Here is a 19,087-nt window from a genome sequence, read left to right as displayed (position 1 = left end):
GGTTGTGTTTGCGGAACGATGTATGTTAAAAGCACACGTCCAGTTTTGTGTGAGTGTAGGAAATCCGCTTGGGAGTGGAGAGATTCGTCCTCGCGCACATGGATCGCGTAACATTATAAGCTCTCGACATTGTCATTAAGATCACACTGTAGAAACCGCCTAAAATTAGAAATTTACTAAAAACAAGCCTATGGCAAGACATTTGGTAGGGGAGGCACCTGGGGTGGCCAGCCAGATTTCAGGGGGGGCCGGTGCCACCCCTGGCCACCACGTAGACACGCCCCTGCATGTATTTGATTGTATGTTAGTGAGTTGACATGATTTGCAACACTGATCATCAGACTAAACTGTAGAAAAAATATTGTTACATTACATTTACATGTACATTTAGTCATTTAGCAGACGCTTTTATCCAAATGATTACAAATGTCTGTTGATCTGCTTATTCCAACCTAACACAAGGGCCTGTGCAGTATTCCAGTAATCAGCCTGACATCATTACGTTTGTATACTGTATTGTCAGGTGGAGAGACCACCGGTGCAGGCAGACAGCCCCAAGAAACCAGACACGCAGCTTCCCTCAGATCCAGAGAAAACGGCCAGCAGTAATTCCCTCAGTGCCACAAACTCAGACATGGAGGAGGCTGGACAACAAGGTAGACATTTCATTTAGCAGATTCAAACAAATACTGTTTTTCTAAAATGCATGACCTTTTTAAGTGCCAGGGTTTCAAGTTTTGAAAGATTGGAAACCTGCATTGTTATGAACAAGGGAGCGTCATTATGCATTAGTGATAAGAGATAAGATATGGAATTTCCTGTTTGTGAACTTTACCATTGAAACTTTGTGTAATCAAGGTGCAGCATAGTAATGCCTCACCATTCCAACGATTACACACAAACACTGTTTCAGCTAGTCATAAATAACTTAATACTTAACATTTGATAATTTTTCATCAGACACGAGGACTCTGGAGGAACCGGAGGAGCCCAAGCTCACATGTGAACTCTGTGGATGGGTCGATTTTGCCTACAAGTTCAAACGTTCAAAACGCTTCTGTTCCATGGTCTGTGCTAAAAGGTTAGAGATTCAAAAGCATTTTATAAATGAAAATATATAGACCAATTTCGGTGGTGTTTGTAAACAGTGATGACGTTTTTGGTGGGCGGAGCCTATCTGGTGGCAGAAAATGACAGTTTTAAAGTAGCGGTCTTGCCCTTTGAATGTAATGTGTACGTTCCCTTGGAACTGGAATCATGGCGGAATATCATGTGAAGTCCACTTTGCAGGGCACTTACGGTCGAATAAGACAACGCTTGAATGCTGCCTGAACAAGAGACCTTTGAAGGGAAAGTGTTGACTGGTGTCACTATCTTGCGAACGCACCGGCGGATCTCCACCAAATAAGGGGGATCCCTTCAGCTCGAGAAGCCCTCTCGAACGCCAGCAGTTGCTGCGTTATTCATTCAAAATATTAGAGAAATATTGCAGCTCAATGCGTAGAAGATCTTGAATGGGTTAAAACCGAAACCAAGCCATTCACACAGAACAGCATTTTTTAGACAGACAAATATGACTGCTGCTCTCACGTCTCACACGAGATGTATAGAAAGCCATGCAAAGTTAAAACAGTTTAAACAAAACGCGTCACGAATTTGTGGAGGTTTAGTCCGTTTCACTGCATCTCATATGTTTTTAAATGCAATCTGTGTGATGGGCGATTCGGCTCTTTGTATTAAGCAATGCATAAATACATGATGCTGTTTTGTTCATTATTGTTTATGCAATTTATGAAATTATGTTTGATTTATACGAGTTAATTTAGACGTAATGCACGTTTTTCTTTTTATAGACGGTTATTTCCTGTGCATTGGCAATTTAATGCGCTGCATTATTTTGCTCATTGCGCCCTCCTGTGGCTTCGGGAGACAAGCCAAATGTTTCCTTCAGACCTATTTAATCTGCATATAAAACATTAGAAATTAGATACTTGTTTAATTTTTATTTTGTGTTTGACTGTTAAAACAAAAAAATATTTGTTGTTTGTCTCAATAAATTGGGTTAATTTAAAAATACAGTGGTTCAATTTAAACGTTTTTTTCTATTGCTCTTTGTTTTAAAAAAGGTTATAAAAAATGTCAATAATTATCGATACCGAACGATATGAAACATTATATCGTTGATACATTTTTTAGCTATATTGCCCAGCCCTAATACACACTTATTCATTCAGCTGCTACCAAACTGATAACTAATAATATATTTCTGTGATGTGCAACATTTTGATCTGTCTTGTAATGTATAACCCTCTTGAACAGATACAGTGTAAGTTGCACGAAGCGGGTTGGTCTGTTCCACCCCAACAGAACTAAAACAACCAATCAGATAAATCAGTGGAGAAGGAGGAGGTCTCATAGTCCCAGAGGCAGGGAGGCCAAAAAGCAGGTGAACAGCTACTTCAGTACAATTTGGTAGTGGTTCATCCCACAATGTTTTTGTATAAATATATAAAGTAAATCATCCTCATATAGTCTCTTGTTTTATCCCACAGCGGCTCTCTGTGCCTCAGCAATCTCAGGGAGAATCTATATCCTCACCGCTCCAATCTCAGCCTAGTCAAGGAGAGTCCAGCCCCTGCTCGGATATCTCCAGCTATGAGGAAGCAACTTCCCCGCTCTCTGCAGCCAGTTCTGGCCCAATCGTTTCTCAAGGTGGGCTCGCTGCTAACGATCCCGAAGAGCTTCCTCTCCTCAGTCAGCACTTCCTGCCAATTGACCCCACCAAATGGAATGTGCATGAGGTGTTTGAGTTCATTCGCTCTTTGCCAGGTAAGTCGCTCATGTAATTTGGGTATATGTATATTTTGTACTATATTCCAAGTGCTCTAAAGACATTACTATTCAAAAGTTTGGGCTCAGTATGATTTTTCTTTAGGAAATTAATGCTTTTTTTCAAAAAGGATAGATTCAATTTATTAAAAGTGACAGTAAAAAAAGAAAATTAGTTTCAAATAAATGCTGTTGTTTGGGCCTTTGTTCATCAAAGAAAAAATGAAAAAATAAAATAAAATAAAATAAATTAAGCAGCACAATTGTTTTTAACATAATGATAGGAAATGTTTCTTGAGCAGCAAATCAGCATATTAGAATGATTTCTGAAGGATCATGTGACACTGAAGACTGGAGTAATGATGCTGAAAATTCAGCTTTGCATCACAGGAATAAATTACATTTTAAAATATATTAACATAGAAAATAGTTATTTTAAACTGTAATAATATTTCACAATATTGCTGTTTTTACTGTATTTTTAATCAAATAAATGCAGCCCTGGTGAGCATGAGAGACTTTTTTTTTTTTTGTCTTTAGAACAGTAGTGTATATACACATGCATGCACTTGATATGATATTCTGTCATTAAATATTACAATATAATATAAGGATGGGATAAAAAAGATAAATGGAAAGTTATGATGAAAGTCAGGTTTTCTACAACAATAAATGACTTCAAATTTATTTAAAAATATGCTGTTTAATGGTGCAAATTTTTGTGACTTCACAATTAGGTTGCCAGGAGATTGCAGATGAGTTTCGTGCTCAGGAGATTGATGGACAGGCCATGCTGCTACTGAAGGAAGATCACCTAATGAGTGCCATGAATATTAAATTAGGACCCGCCCTCAAAATCTTCGCTCGCATAAACATGCTGAAAGATTCCAAGCCTTGAAAAGGCAGCAAGTGTGTGTGTGTGTGTGTGTGTGTATATGTGTTCTCTGATGTCACTGGCCTTGACCTAGTGACTACAGCACCCCAACTGCACTACAACATTTTTTTTTAATAATTAATATCTAAAAACTTTACACATATTGGGGCTAAAGCCCAAAACTGCACCTCCTCAAGAAAAGAACTGAAATAAATTCAGCTAGAACAAAAAATGACCCGACTACCTATGAAAAATCGCACAATAGTGACTTATACCAAATGGAAGGCATTATGAATCAGTGATTTGGAATTCTGACTGGGACTCTTAACTTAACTAGTAGTATCGGTGCTCAGAAGAAATCTTTGGGCAATGTATGTAACACAACAGTGCTGTCCAAACAGAACTAATATTATCATGTGGTTTTACAATCCCACATCTTGGCCCAGATGTCTCTGGATTGTACATTTGTTGTTTTCAGGTATCATTTTGTCTTATTGTACATGTCAGATGCTTTTGTACAGTACAAATATGTTTAAGTAAATTATTCTTACCTTTGTGTGTGAGTATTTGTAACAGTTGAATCACAACAAACTGGTGCTATTTCACTATCACATTTACTTTGAGAAGCCTTGAATAACAGAAGCACAGTAACAGAATATTCAACTTTAAACCTGAAGACCGATAAGAAGGGATCCAGTCTGAAAAATTCCAGTCAACAGCGCCTTATTCAATATGTGTCCGTACAGACGCTCTGGTTTTGAGATGCACATTACATTGTATTTGTCTTGGATATTGGGAATGATGCTATGTTTAGTTTTAATTGTGCCCTGATTTGTCATTGTATGTTGCTAGAAAGGATTGTGATGATGAATTGTTTTTTGTACAATGCTTTGCGAAATGCCTGTATTTATCAGATGAATGAAATTTGTAATATAACATTTTTAATTAAGTATTTTTGTGTCAACATGTTTAATTTGTTGACCCTATATCACATTTTCCTCACACGGCTTAATTTATTGTTTTATTTATTCAACTCTTAATTTTTCATTTCATAGATTAGATAAAATACCCAACCAAGTTTAAAAATAAATATATCGTTTTGCAATATAAAACCTAACACACTTATTTTTGTGAAATATTCTGCTTTATTTTTCTTTAAATGGAATGCCACCCAGTTGGATATTTTAAAGGCATTTATCTACAGTAGTCAACATCTGAAGTGGATCACAAAAGTTCATCAAAGTTGTCCTGAGACAAGAACGCATTTTGGTTTTAGAACAACTTTTGATCCACTTCAAATGTTGACTACTGTACTTTAAAACTGACATGAATGTCCAAATACTTTTTGGGGCTGCTCTTATTTTGTGTGCTTGAGAATTACAATAGGACACCACTAGGTGGCACACGTGCATTTCGTCAAATTTAACTAACCGTCTACATATTTTCAACATTTAGGATGAGTTTTAGAGTGGTTATTTATCGAACTCGACCCTGATACCATAAAAACGTTGTTTTCACAGAAACCCGTCCAAATATGTCGTGATTGAGACCTGTTGGTAGTTCATGAGTGCTTTACAAGCTCACCGCTGCACAAAGAATCCCATTTTATAAACTTTTCCTGTTACGTCCCGCCTCCTGTCCCTGCGTCTCGTTTCTAATTGGTCTATTGAGCCAAAACGCGTACACGCTATTGGCTACGTAAGATGTCTGTTTGCGTTCCTTCACACAGATGAACTTCGGTTAAGCCGATCTTCAACAACTGTGCAGCTCGATGAGCGACATTGGAAACTGATCAAACCTGGCATGGCACCCACAACGGTGAGAACGTTGTCTTTATAACAAATCGCTTAATACTTATAAAGAAAGAAAGGTGAAGAAAATGAGCACGAGAGCAGAGAAAGTATTTTTCCTAGGATTATTGTATGAATAGTTCGAATACTTCATGCTAATTAGTTTTAAATAGCCAACAGTTCTGACAGCAGTGTTTGTTATATGGAAAAGAAAAAAAGAAAACTTCAAATAGTCGAGACATCGCTTTTTAAAGTAAACAGTCTTGTTTTACTGCTTTTTGCTTGTGAGGTCTGCATAAATGTAAAATTTTTCCAGATAGCCAGATGCTGTGTCTCGAAACGTAGTGTGCTGTCTACCTAGGTAGCATTTTTGCTTCAATAGGCGTTCATCACTTTTGGGCATCATTCATATTATATATATGTAATATATGTATTACATATATGTATTAAACTCAAATGAGCCCAAAAACGCTGCACGCATATGATGCCCAAAACTGCAGTCCAAATAGGCAGTACATTAGGTTTGGATGCATAACATCACAGAGTCAGCGAAAGAAAAGGAACTTTTGATCACATTATATATTGTATTATATAATTTTATAATATATTATAACTAAATTAGATCTCAGAAAATGATCTCGTAATTTTTTCGTTACATTTTCAAAATCCTATTTGGAAAAAAAAATATTATTTTTTTTATTTCTTTGAACCTGAAAAAATAAATAGGATTTTGAAATATGTACAACAATAAAACAAAATCTATGAGAATATTATTTTTAACTGCTTAAATGTTTAAAACAGTGAAATATATTACACTTTATGGAGTCTGTACAGCTGATCACATCAACAGGCAGTTGACATTGGGCCATCTGTTTTGTAGCTCACAAGCAGCTTGAGGATTAAATTAATTACCCTCTGACATGTCTGGTGAGCTTGGACTCAAACACTGACTGCTTCAGTCTAGCTCCAGGGAGAAATGCTGGGTAATTTAAGAAGCATTCAGGCCGATGTTGAATAGTGTAGCACCCTTTAATTCAGAAAGGCATGGGCACCATTAAAAAGGAAATGCGAAATTAGTCAACCATGAAGAACACCATCGGCTAATCCTCAAGTGCACATTAAAGAAAAGTTTTGTAGATGTATAATGATCTCTGAGACTCTTTTTATCACCTTTCCTATAATGTTTCATTCTAAATCACAAGTTTTAGTAAAGAGACACACGCTTAGGCCTGTTGCAATAATCAATATATAATCAAATAAATGCAGCCCTGGTGAGCATGAGAGACTTTTTTTTTTTTTGTCTTTAGAACAGTAGTGTATATACACATGCATGCACTTGATATGATATTCTGTCATTAAATATTACAATATAATATAAGGATGGGATAAAAAAGATAAATGGAAAGTTATGATGAAAGTCAGGTTTTCTACAACAATAAATGACTTCAAATTTATTTAAAAATATGCTGTTTAATGGTGCAAATTTTTGTGACTTCACAATTAGGTTGCCAGGAGATTGCAGATGAGTTTCGTGCTCAGGAGATTGATGGACAGGCCATGCTGCTACTGAAGGAAGATCACCTAATGAGTGCCATGAATATTAAATTAGGACCCGCCCTCAAAATCTTCGCTCGCATAAACATGCTGAAAGATTCCAAGCCTTGAAAAGGCAGCAAGTGTGTGTGTGTGTGTGTGTGTGTATATGTGTTCTCTGATGTCACTGGCCTTGACCTAGTGACTACAGCACCCCAACTGCACTACAACATTTTTTTTTAATAATTAATATCTAAAAACTTTACACATATTGGGGCTAAAGCCCAAAACTGCACCTCCTCAAGAAAAGAACTGAAATAAATTCAGCTAGAACAAAAAATGACCCGACTACCTATGAAAAATCGCACAATAGTGACTTATACCAAATGGAAGGCATTATGAATCAGTGATTTGGAATTCTGACTGGGACTCTTAACTTAACTAGTAGTATCGGTGCTCAGAAGAAATCTTTGGGCAATGTATGTAACACAACAGTGCTGTCCAAACAGAACTAATATTATCATGTGGTTTTACAATCCCACATCTTGGCCCAGATGTCTCTGGATTGTACATTTGTTGTTTTCAGGTATCATTTTGTCTTATTGTACATGTCAGATGCTTTTGTACAGTACAAATATGTTTAAGTAAATTATTCTTACCTTTGTGTGTGAGTATTTGTAACAGTTGAATCACAACAAACTGGTGCTATTTCACTATCACATTTACTTTGAGAAGCCTTGAATAACAGAAGCACAGTAACAGAATATTCAACTTTAAACCTGAAGACCGATAAGAAGGGATCCAGTCTGAAAAATTCCAGTCAACAGCGCCTTATTCAATATGTGTCCGTACAGACGCTCTGGTTTTGAGATGCACATTACATTGTATTTGTCTTGGATATTGGGAATGATGCTATGTTTAGTTTTAATTGTGCCCTGATTTGTCATTGTATGTTGCTAGAAAGGATTGTGATGATGAATTGTTTTTTGTACAATGCTTTGCGAAATGCCTGTATTTATCAGATGAATGAAATTTGTAATATAACATTTTTAATTAAGTATTTTTGTGTCAACATGTTTAATTTGTTGACCCTATATCACATTTTCCTCACACGGCTTAATTTATTGTTTTATTTATTCAACTCTTAATTTTTCATTTCATAGATTAGATAAAATACCCAACCAAGTTTAAAAATAAATATATCGTTTTGCAATATAAAACCTAACACACTTATTTTTGTGAAATATTCTGCTTTATTTTTCTTTAAATGGAATGCCACCCAGTTGGATATTTTAAAGGCATTTATCTACAGTAGTCAACATCTGAAGTGGATCACAAAAGTTCATCAAAGTTGTCCTGAGACAAGAACGCATTTTGGTTTTAGAACAACTTTTGATCCACTTCAAATGTTGACTACTGTACTTTAAAACTGACATGAATGTCCAAATACTTTTTGGGGCTGCTCTTATTTTGTGTGCTTGAGAATTACAATAGGACACCACTAGGTGGCACACGTGCATTTCGTCAAATTTAACTAACCGTCTACATATTTTCAACATTTAGGATGAGTTTTAGAGTGGTTATTTATCGAACTCGACCCTGATACCATAAAAACGTTGTTTTCACAGAAACCCGTCCAAATATGTCGTGATTGAGACCTGTTGGTAGTTCATGAGTGCTTTACAAGCTCACCGCTGCACAAAGAATCCCATTTTATAAACTTTTCCTGTTACGTCCCGCCTCCTGTCCCTGCGTCTCGTTTCTAATTGGTCTATTGAGCCAAAACGCGTACACGCTATTGGCTACGTAAGATGTCTGTTTGCGTTCCTTCACACAGATGAACTTCGGTTAAGCCGATCTTCAACAACTGTGCAGCTCGATGAGCGACATTGGAAACTGATCAAACCTGGCATGGCACCCACAACGGTGAGAACGTTGTCTTTATAACAAATCGCTTAATACTTATAAAGAAAGAAAGGTGAAGAAAATGAGCACGAGAGCAGAGAAAGTATTTTTCCTAGGATTATTGTATGAATAGTTCGAATACTTCATGCTAATTAGTTTTAAATAGCCAACAGTTCTGACAGCAGTGTTTGTTATATGGAAAAGAAAAAAAGAAAACTTCAAATAGTCGAGACATCGCTTTTTAAAGTAAACAGTCTTGTTTTACTGCTTTTTGCTTGTGAGGTCTGCATAAATGTAAAATTTTTCCAGATAGCCAGATGCTGTGTCTCGAAACGTAGTGTGCTGTCTACCTAGGTAGCATTTTTGCTTCAATAGGCGTTCATCACTTTTGGGCATCATTCATATTATATATATGTAATATATGTATTACATATATGTATTAAACTCAAATGAGCCCAAAAACGCTGCACGCATATGATGCCCAAAACTGCAGTCCAAATAGGCAGTACATTAGGTTTGGATGCATAACATCACAGAGTCAGCGAAAGAAAAGGAACTTTTGATCACATTATATATTGTATTATATAATTTTATAATATATTATAACTAAATTAGATCTCAGAAAATGATCTCGTAATTTTTTCGTTACATTTTCAAAATCCTATTTGGAAAAAAAAATATTATTTTTTTTATTTCTTTGAACCTGAAAAAATAAATAGGATTTTGAAATATGTACAACAATAAAACAAAATCTATGAGAATATTATTTTTAACTGCTTAAATGTTTAAAACAGTGAAATATATTACACTTTATGGAGTCTGTACAGCTGATCACATCAACAGGCAGTTGACATTGGGCCATCTGTTTTGTAGCTCACAAGCAGCTTGAGGATTAAATTAATTACCCTCTGACATGTCTGGTGAGCTTGGACTCAAACACTGACTGCTTCAGTCTAGCTCCAGGGAGAAATGCTGGGTAATTTAAGAAGCATTCAGGCCGATGTTGAATAGTGTAGCACCCTTTAATTCAGAAAGGCATGGGCACCATTAAAAAGGAAATGCGAAATTAGTCAACCATGAAGAACACCATCGGCTAATCCTCAAGTGCACATTAAAGAAAAGTTTTGTAGATGTATAATGATCTCTGAGACTCTTTCTTTCCTATTTCCTATAATGTTTCATTCTAAATCACAAGTTTTAGTAAAGAGACACACGCTTAGGCCTTAATCAATATACAATATATCGACTTATCGCGCAATATATGTACATGACCTCAATAATTTTTGGTTATTTACTTAAAAATGAATGTCACCATGTTTTGTACATTCCACTTGCGCCTGTGTCTTTTGCAGCTTCTCGTACATGACGTGGTGTAGTCACGAGGTGCTCGTTCAAATTTAAAAAATGCTTCAACAAAAAAAAAAGTTTCATCTGCAGATATGGTCTTGTTTAGGGATCTGTGCCTTTGTGCATACGGTCATCTGACTGCCAAGTAGTGATTATGTTTTTCAGCAATAGTGTGCACCATTCATTTACAGAGAAACGAAGGTCAGGGAAACATCTGTATGGAAAAATCTCCATACAAGGTCTTTGCATTTTTCTTTTTTTCTACTTGTTACTTTGCACTTTTTGTTAAAAAATGTATATTTACTATTTATTCCGGTTTTTTAAGGTATCTAATATTTTGATACTTAATTTCTTTGATCTAAATATTCTTAAAAAATTAAAAGTTTGTTATCATTTGGAAGTGTGTAGGCCTTCTTGCATTATTATGCTGTTACATTATGATTATATATTAAGTGGCATAAAATGGTCTTTAAAATAACAATAATATTGCTTATCGCAATTATTTCTGGGGCAATATATCACACAACAAAAAGTTGTTATCGTGTCAGGCCTACACACGCTTGCTAAAAAAAGCAAGTGTATCTTTTGTATTTTTCACATGTGATCTATATAACTATTAGTTAGTTGAAAGCACTTACTGATGCATGATATAATTTTCTTTGGGTTTTATAAAAGGCAAAGTGAAGTTGTGATATTAGCGCGTCTATAAAGTATGGCTTTGCTTAGGAACACGCTTCAAATTAGCACTGTTTGAATGGGTAAACCATAAACCATGAAAGCTTTCTTGCATACTCACGGCCTCAGATCTAGTACGCAGTTCCCATCGGTGCACAATACATCAAAAGACATGTGACGGCTATTTACAAGCACAGATTGACTAAAGGTTGCACAACACAAATGAAAAGGAGAATTAAAGTACAGTAATGCGATTTATGGCAGCTCTGACGTGGAAGTCAAGCTTCCAAATTTCAGCTGGAGCACAGTAGCTGGACGTCTTCCGTCTCGGGCATATTATGTAACACTCTCCTTCCTGACTTCATGATGTGGAAACTTGGGCTAACCACACAAATCTCGACATGAAGCACCATTACTGTAAAAGCAAAGTGGGGTCAGAAGGAAGAAATCTAGATTGAGTTTCATAAGATTATTTCAGTTGAAGCTTGCAGCGCAGGGTCAAAGCATTTATGGTGTGCGAAGCTATATGGGAAAGTGAAATTCGATACTTTCAAGGTTATCCATGCACAATTACTGAGTATTTAGAAGCGAGAGCTCAGGAAGGAATTTCAGTCTTCCAACAAGTTTCTTTCTCTAGCTGTCTATCAATAGAAAAGTCATGGAATGCTGCTTTAGCTTTGATGTGTGACAGATGCTTTGACTCCTAAGAGTAAAATGGAAAAAATGCCGCTTTTTTCTTTTCCTGTGAACTGCACAGAAAGAAACACAACATGGGAATGGGAGTTTTTCTGAGATCACAGCTGTGATCTATAGCCATTATGTTCTTGGACAAGCCTGTTAACCCTTTGATTGCTCCAGGAGGACTGGCTTAAAATAAATTGCTTTTGATGAAGCATAATGGCTGCAAACAAACCTCTCAAAGATAAAGAGACAAGTTTCATCTGCAGATATGGTCTTGTTTAGGGATCTGTGCCTTTGTGCATACGGTCATCTGACTGCCAAGTAGTGATTATGTTTTTCAGCAATAGTGTGCACCATTCATTTACAGAGAAACGAAGGTCAGGGAAACATCTGTATGGAAAAATCTCCATACAAGGTCTTTGCATTTTTCTTTTTTTCTACTTGTTACTTTGCACTTTTTGTTAGAAAAATGTTTATTTACTATTTATTCAGGTTTTTTAAGGTATCTAATATTTCAATATTTAATTTCCATGATCTATATATTCTTAAAAAATTTAAGTTTTTTGGAAGTGTGTAGGCCTTCTTGCATTATTATGCTGTTACATTATGATTATATATTAAGTGGCATAAAATGGTCTTTAAAATAACAATAATATTGCTTATCGCAATTATTTCTGGGGCAATATATCACACAACAAAAAGTTGTTATCGTGTCAGGCCTACACACGCTTGCTAAAAAAAGCAAGTGTATCTTTTGTATTTTTCACATGTGATCTATATAACTATTAGTTAGTTGAAAGCACTTACTGATGCATGATATAATTTTCTTTGGGTTTTATAAAAGGCAAAGTGAAGTTGTGATATTAGCGCGTCTATAAAGTATGGCTTTGCTTAGGAACACGCTTCAAATTAGCACTGTTTGAATGGGTAAACCATAAACCATGAAAGCTTTCTTGCATACTCACGGCCTCAGATCTAGTACGCAGTTCCCATCGGTGCACAATACATCAAAAGACATGTGACGGCTATTTACAAGCACAGATTGACTAAAGGTTGCACAACACAAATGAAAAGGAGAATTAAAGTACAGTAATGCGATTTATGGCAGCTCTGACGTGGAAGTCAAGCTTCCAAATTTCAGCTGGAGCACAGTAGCTGGACGTCTTCCGTCTCGGGCATATTATGTAACACTCTCCTTCCTGACTTCATGATGTGGAAACTTGGGCTAACCACACAAATCTCGACATGAAGCACCATTACTGTAAAAGCAAAGTGGGGTCAGAAGGAAGAAATCTAGATTGAGTTTCATAAGATTATTTCAGTTGAAGCTTGCAGCGCAGGGTCAAAGCATTTATGGTGTGCGAAGCTATATGGGAAAGTGAAATTCGATACTTTCAAGGTTATCCATGCACAATTACTGAGTATTTAGAAGCGAGAGCTCAGGAAGGAATTTCAGTCTTCCAACAAGTTTCTTTCTCTAGCTGTCTATCAATAGAAAAGTCATGGAATGCTGCTTTAGCTTTGATGTGTGACAGATGCTTTGACTCCTAAGAGTAAAATGGAAAAAATGCCGCTTTTTTCTTTTCCTGTGAACTGCACAGAAAGAAACACAACATGTGAATGGGAGTTTTTCTGAGATCACAGCTGTGATCTATAGCCATTATGTTCTTGGACAAGCCTGTTAACCCTTTGATTGCTCCAGGAGGACTGGCTTAAAATAAATTGCTTTTGATGAAGCATAATGGCTGCAAACAAACCTCTCAAAGATAAAGAGACTGAAAATTGTGATGGGTTTAATTCAGTCTGTTGATTTAGTGCACTTAGTTGTGAAAGAATAAAGCAAAAATGCATTTAATCATGGCCCGATTGGTATGTAATTTTTCAACTATCAAAGCAAGTCTGTTTATGTTTCCGCCACTGAATAATAAAAAAAAAAAAAGTCGATTGTGACTTTATTTCTTGCAAGATATTCTTTTACTCCTTTTTCATTTTTTTTTTTTACAGAATTGCGTGATATATATTCAGAAATACGAGAAATTAAGTCAGAATTGCAAGATAAATACACAATTCTGACTTTTTTCTCACAAAAGTTTTTATCTCGCAATTCTGACTTCATTTCATTTTTTTTCTCAGAATTGTGAGATATAAACTTGCAATTGCCAGTTATAAAATCCAATTCTGAGGGGGAAAATTCTGACAAAAATTCTCTCAATTAGACATAACTCGCAGTTGCATGTTATAAAGTCAGAATTGTGAGCTATAAACTATATTTTAAAGGGGTCATATGATGCGATTTCAAGTTTTCCTTTCTCTTTGGAGTGTTACAAGCTCTTGGTGCATAAAGAAGATCTGTAAAGTTACAAAGACTAAAGTCTCAAATCCAAAGAGATATACTTTATAAAAGTTAAGAGTCAGCCACGCCTACCTAAAACGGCTCGTTCTAACACGCCCCCACATATCTACATCACTATGTGGAAATATTAGCATAATGCCGCCCAAATGTTCACGCAAAGAAAGAAGGCGTGGTTTCAGGAACAGCAGTAGTGTTGATGCAGCCATGTCAGGGAGACGCTGTGTGTTTCAGTGCGAGACGAGTGCTTGCGGTGTTCGGCCAATCACAATGCACTGGGTCAGCTGGCCAATCAGAGCAGACTGCGCTTGTCAAAGGAGGGGGCTTTGTTTAAAACGAGGTGTTTGAGAGAGGCGGGGCATAGAGGACCTACAATAATGTACAGTATTTAAAAAATAATGTGTTTTTTGAACATTAAAGCATGTCAACATATTCTGTTACACCAAATACACAAAATAATGATCTTTAAAATAGCATCATATGACCCCTTTAAGAAAAAAACTAAGCTATAAACTATAAATATAAAACTTTTTATCTTGCAATTCTGACTTTATTTCTCAGAATTGCAAGTTTGTATCATGCAATTCTGAGACAAAAAAGTCAGAATTGTGAGATAAAAAGTCGCAATTGTCTATTTTATTTTTTATTCAGTGGTGGAAATGGACTTTCATAGTTTGTTGATGCTAAGAACATGGCAAAACATTTTTTTTTTTGCTATATACAATAAATATACAATATAAAAAGTGTTTTTTAATGTAACCTAAAATGTACTTCTAAAATAATTACACTACAATTTAAAAATTTGGGGTCAGTAAGATTTTGTTTAAAGAAATTAACACTTTTTATTCAGCAAGGATGCATTAAATGCTGCTTCCAAAAACCTTAAAAAATTGTACTGACCCGAAACTTTTGAATGATAGTGTGTGTGTGTGTGTGTGTGTGTGTGTGTGTGTGTGTGTGTGTCAAATATGCCTGCAAGTGGTATTGATGTTTAATGGCATCGGTAACTGAAAATATTTGCATGCTGCATCCATACTGGAAACCTAAAACAAAATATATAGGCCTATAGTTCATCTACTTACTGTGGGTTTGTATTGTTTATTTTAATATAGAATACACTGAATAAGCAGCACACTGTATAATCAAAACAAGCACATGGAGAATACAGCAGACTGCAGTCATTTGGTCTGCAGATGGAAAGGAAGGGAGAAGATTTGTGGACATGGAGATTGTTGCCTGACTGCATGTTTTCCAAATGATTTAGTATGGACTTTGTCCTAATGCAGTGTATAATTTGCTGAAAACACTCATTAGAATCTCTGATTGCATTTGAGTTATATTTCGTATTTAGTCGCCCACTCATTTGCTCCGTTTTGTTGTCTTTTCAGGAGTCAAAGCTGTATGTGGAGGCTCTGAGTAAGAGAGATGTGCTGCTGCTCTTCAGTGTTCTTGAGGGAGAGCTGGAGGCCAGAGACTTTGTCATACAGGCACTCAAGGTTAGTCCAGTCCCGTCAATGGATAAGAATGTTTTTTATAGTTTCTTTGTAAGCAGCAGTCTATAGCAGAACGGTCAAATCGTGCTACTCTTGGTTCTTAAAGGAACAGTTCACCAAAATGAAGGTTCTGTCATTATTTACGCAGCCACATGTCATTCCAAACCCATATGGTGTTATTTTTTTCTGTGGAATTTTTGGAGAATCTTCATACAGCCCTTAATTTGGATCAAAAACACTATAAATGAATCATAAAAGAGCACTACAAATTACCTGTGCACTACATATCTAATTCTTCTTAAAGGGATAGTTCACCCGAAAATGAAAATTTGATGTTTATCTGCTTACCCCCAGGGCATCCAAGATGTAGGTGACTTTGTTTCTTCAGTAGAACACATATTTTTAACTTTAACTGTTGCAGTGTATCAGTCGTATAATGCATGGCAATGGTAACAAAATCTATGAGTAAAAAAAACATGCACAGACAAATCCAAATTAAACCCTGCGGCTCGTGATGACACATTGATGTCCTAAGACACGAAACGATCGGTTTGTGCCAGAAACCGAAAAGTATTTATATAATTTTTTACCTCTAATACACCACTATGTCCAACTGTCTTTGAGCGCGTGCAGGCATCCGGTGCGTGAGGTGTGTACGCGCTCTGGCGTAGTTTACGCAAGCGCTGGAAGTGATCTCTCGCGCGTATACGTCACTCATTGTTTACACAGTGCACAGTCATTGTAGGTACGACGGCTAATCTTACTTTACTTACTTGCGCTTATCCGGATTGTTCAAACCGACTTAAAACTAAAAGATTTCATTCTCTCGCGCGAACTCATTCGGGATTGGTGACTTTCCACGTATTCCCAACTTCTGAGCCTGCTCGCCTGAAGTTATGGTTGATTGCTCTTCGGCTGGATATCAACACACCCATTAACGTAAACTACGCCAGAGCGCGTACACACCTCACGCACCGGATGCCGTGCGCGCGCCCAAAGACAGTTTGACATAGTGGTGTATTAGAGGTAAAAAATTATATAAATACTGTTCGGTTTCTGGCACAAACCGATCGTTTCGTGTCTTAGGACATCAATGTGTTGCCACGAGCCACAGGGTTTAATTTGGATTTGTCTGTGCATGTTTTTTTTACTCTCATAGATTTTGTTACCATTGCCATGCATTATACGACTGATAGACTGCAACGGTTAAAGTTAAAAATCATCATATGTGTTCTACTGAAGAAACAAAGTCACCTACATCTTGGATGCCCTGGGGGTAAGCAGATAAACATCAAATTTTCATTTTTGGATGAACTATCCCTTTAAGGCTTGTTCACACCGGGACGAATATCGCGCGCGATTATCGCCGACGTTTAACGCTTCGTGACTAAACAAAGGGCGCCAATGTGAGTGTGCACACCGACGAGCAAAATGCCAGGCGTAAAAGCATCATTTTTTAAAAACGCCTCGGGCTTGTTTTTTTTGGTTTGACGCGCCACGTTAAAAACTGGACCTGGAGCTGCTGAAGTTACAGTAAAACAGGACTTGGTGGCGCTCAAGCACAAAACGGTCTTGCCGAGCACACACTGATACCTAACGACAAAGAGGAAGTTATTAGACCTAGAAGATGCATCGAGGCAAGATGAATGTAGAGCTGCTGGTCTCATTGGTGTCTGAACACAAAGGGATTTATGAAAAACGCGACAGAGACTACGAAAATCTAGATAAGAGGGAGTTGTTATGGAGAGGAATTGCAGATCAAATAGGATTCGATGTGTACCGGGGTATTTCTGTTTTTCATTAAGCGCCATGTAATGTCAGTGAGTGAATTTGCACGTTCACTCGGCTCATCGCCAGTGAAAATCGCTTGGGTATGAACACAAAAGTCACATCGAAAAACGTTGGCGATAAACGCGCGTGATAATCGTCCCGGTGTGTACGAGGCTTTAAGCTATATGATAGTTTTGTGAGGAATAGAAAGAAAATAGGCATGGTGGGCCAGTAGTGAACTTGACAAAAAAAGAAAATCATTCCTGTGTCATGTACAATTTATTCAGGAGCATCTGGACTAATTTATCCATTCAAGATGTTTAGATGTTCAGCTATTTACAGCGCTGTTGCTGCATGTTTATCCAAGCAGCTGCAACCCAAGTCATACATTAATTTACACCATTAGGGAGGCAACTCACTCTGTGATTGGCGGCTCTTATGATCTTGTGGTGTGTATTTTTTGGTATTCCTTGGAGATTTCCCATCAACCAAATATATAAACAAGCCCAGATTGTCCTGAATAAATTTTATAATGACCTAGATAGTTGAGATTGATAAAGTCCATCTCTGGTTCTCGTGATGGTTTTGCTTGTTAATGAGAAATTACATCAGTATTAATAAGTCAATACTTCAATAATAGTATGCTTCTGTAATTGTGTATTGACAGTCAGTAGTTTGCTGTCAAACAAATTTAACACTTTGCACAGCAGACTAGATACCCATGAGAGGCATTATAGCTGTATCACTCAACGAAAGCCAGATGTCTGTCTGGCTCAGAGCTCAATCGTGCATGCCAACACATTAAAAGCTAGTATATTAAACACTAAGAAACCTCAGTGTACAGTTCATCTACGACAAAACTCAGTTTATTTAAGACATGTAAAGGCTATACATTTATTAAAAAAAAACAACTTTAGCTTTCGTAAACCTTGTCCTTACACTAGAAAGGATGCTTTTGGTTTCAAATGATGCCGAATTCGCACGTTTTTGGAATAGTTGCAAAGAACTTACACTAAATGCCAAAATGATTGATATTTGATCATAACCGCTGTTAAAACTTGGTTTGTTGTACTTCCTGTGTTTTGTATGTTCCCAGTTCATCAGGGTTTAATTAGAGTTGACTGGATTCTCATTTACTTTGCTTTTTCATCAAACTCTTTTCTGCTGAATTTTTATTTATTTATTTTTTCTGAGTCTCCTACTACATTCCAGCGCTGCTGCTGGGCCTCATCCCACACTTCTGGTGGACACCAGGCTTCCAAACCTCGCCTCAGATCCAGTAGGCTGAACTAAAATCAGGATGAACAATCAAATCTGCCTCACTTTTTTTTTTAAACACCTTAGAGTACTATGTAAATACATAGCAATCATTCAGCACCATTATAATGGTGCAGTTCACAAAAATCCTTTAAAGAACATGTTTAATTCTTATTTTAGTCTTCTAAATCATATTTCAGTCACAATAAGTATGCACATTTAATGCACTAATAAATTAATTTGTTAAATTGATTTAAATTAAGTTGTTAAAATTATATATAAAATATAAAAAAAATTATAAAATAATATATATATATATATATATATATATATATATATATATATAATTATTTTTAAATTATTACTATATTATTATTATTATTATTATTAAGAAGGCAGCTACATTTGGGTACAAAAGTGCATATGTGTGCAAAAGTAGGTTAGCGTTTAATATATTAAAATGTAATATGCAGCAAACGGCCAAGGATATTACACACACACACACACTTGTGTGATGGTCTTGTGTGATGACTGATGAAGGATAGCGTTGTAGGTCTTGTAAGGCACGTCAACAGATATTACA

The 19,087-nt window shown here is 36.4% G+C and overlaps 2 protein-coding genes across 4 annotated transcripts in view; both read left to right on the top strand.

Moving 5' to 3' along the window:
• Positions 1-4,655, top strand: part of LOC107666120 (polyhomeotic-like protein 2) — a 26,942-nt gene extending 22,287 nt beyond the window's left edge. For both annotated transcript variants that reach the window (XM_016457279.1, XM_016457278.1), the window contains 5 exons: positions 524-656; positions 961-1,081; positions 2,320-2,446; positions 2,553-2,829; positions 3,567-4,655. In XM_016457279.1, the coding sequence (XP_016312765.1) occupies positions 524-656; positions 961-1,081; positions 2,320-2,446; positions 2,553-2,829; positions 3,567-3,727 (819 nt within the window). In that variant the 3' untranslated portion in view covers positions 3,728-4,655. The remainder of the gene's footprint in view (positions 1-523; positions 657-960; positions 1,082-2,319; positions 2,447-2,552; positions 2,830-3,566) is intronic.
• A 4,228-nt stretch (positions 4,656-8,883) lies between these two features.
• The window catches only part of LOC107666171 (CTTNBP2 N-terminal-like protein), a 17,967-nt gene continuing 7,763 nt past the window's right edge, over positions 8,884-19,087 (top strand). Inside the window, exons 1-2 of one of the 2 annotated variants that reach the window (XM_016457352.1) lie at positions 8,884-8,952; positions 15,373-15,480. In XM_016457352.1, the coding sequence (XP_016312838.1) occupies positions 8,938-8,952; positions 15,373-15,480 (123 nt within the window). In that variant the 5' untranslated portion in view covers positions 8,884-8,937. The remainder of the gene's footprint in view (positions 8,953-15,372; positions 15,481-19,087) is intronic. The other variant, XM_016457353.1, reaches the window with a different exon arrangement.

Source organism: Sinocyclocheilus anshuiensis, unplaced genomic scaffold (genome assembly GCF_001515605.1).
Source record: "Sinocyclocheilus anshuiensis isolate Anshui unplaced genomic scaffold, SAMN03320099.WGS_v1.1 scaffold447, whole genome shotgun sequence".
NCBI classification, from domain to species: Eukaryota; Metazoa; Chordata; class Actinopteri; order Cypriniformes; family Cyprinidae; genus Sinocyclocheilus; species Sinocyclocheilus anshuiensis.
Note: the sequence above shows the minus strand (reverse complement) of the source record. Positions and strands in the feature narration are given on the sequence as shown.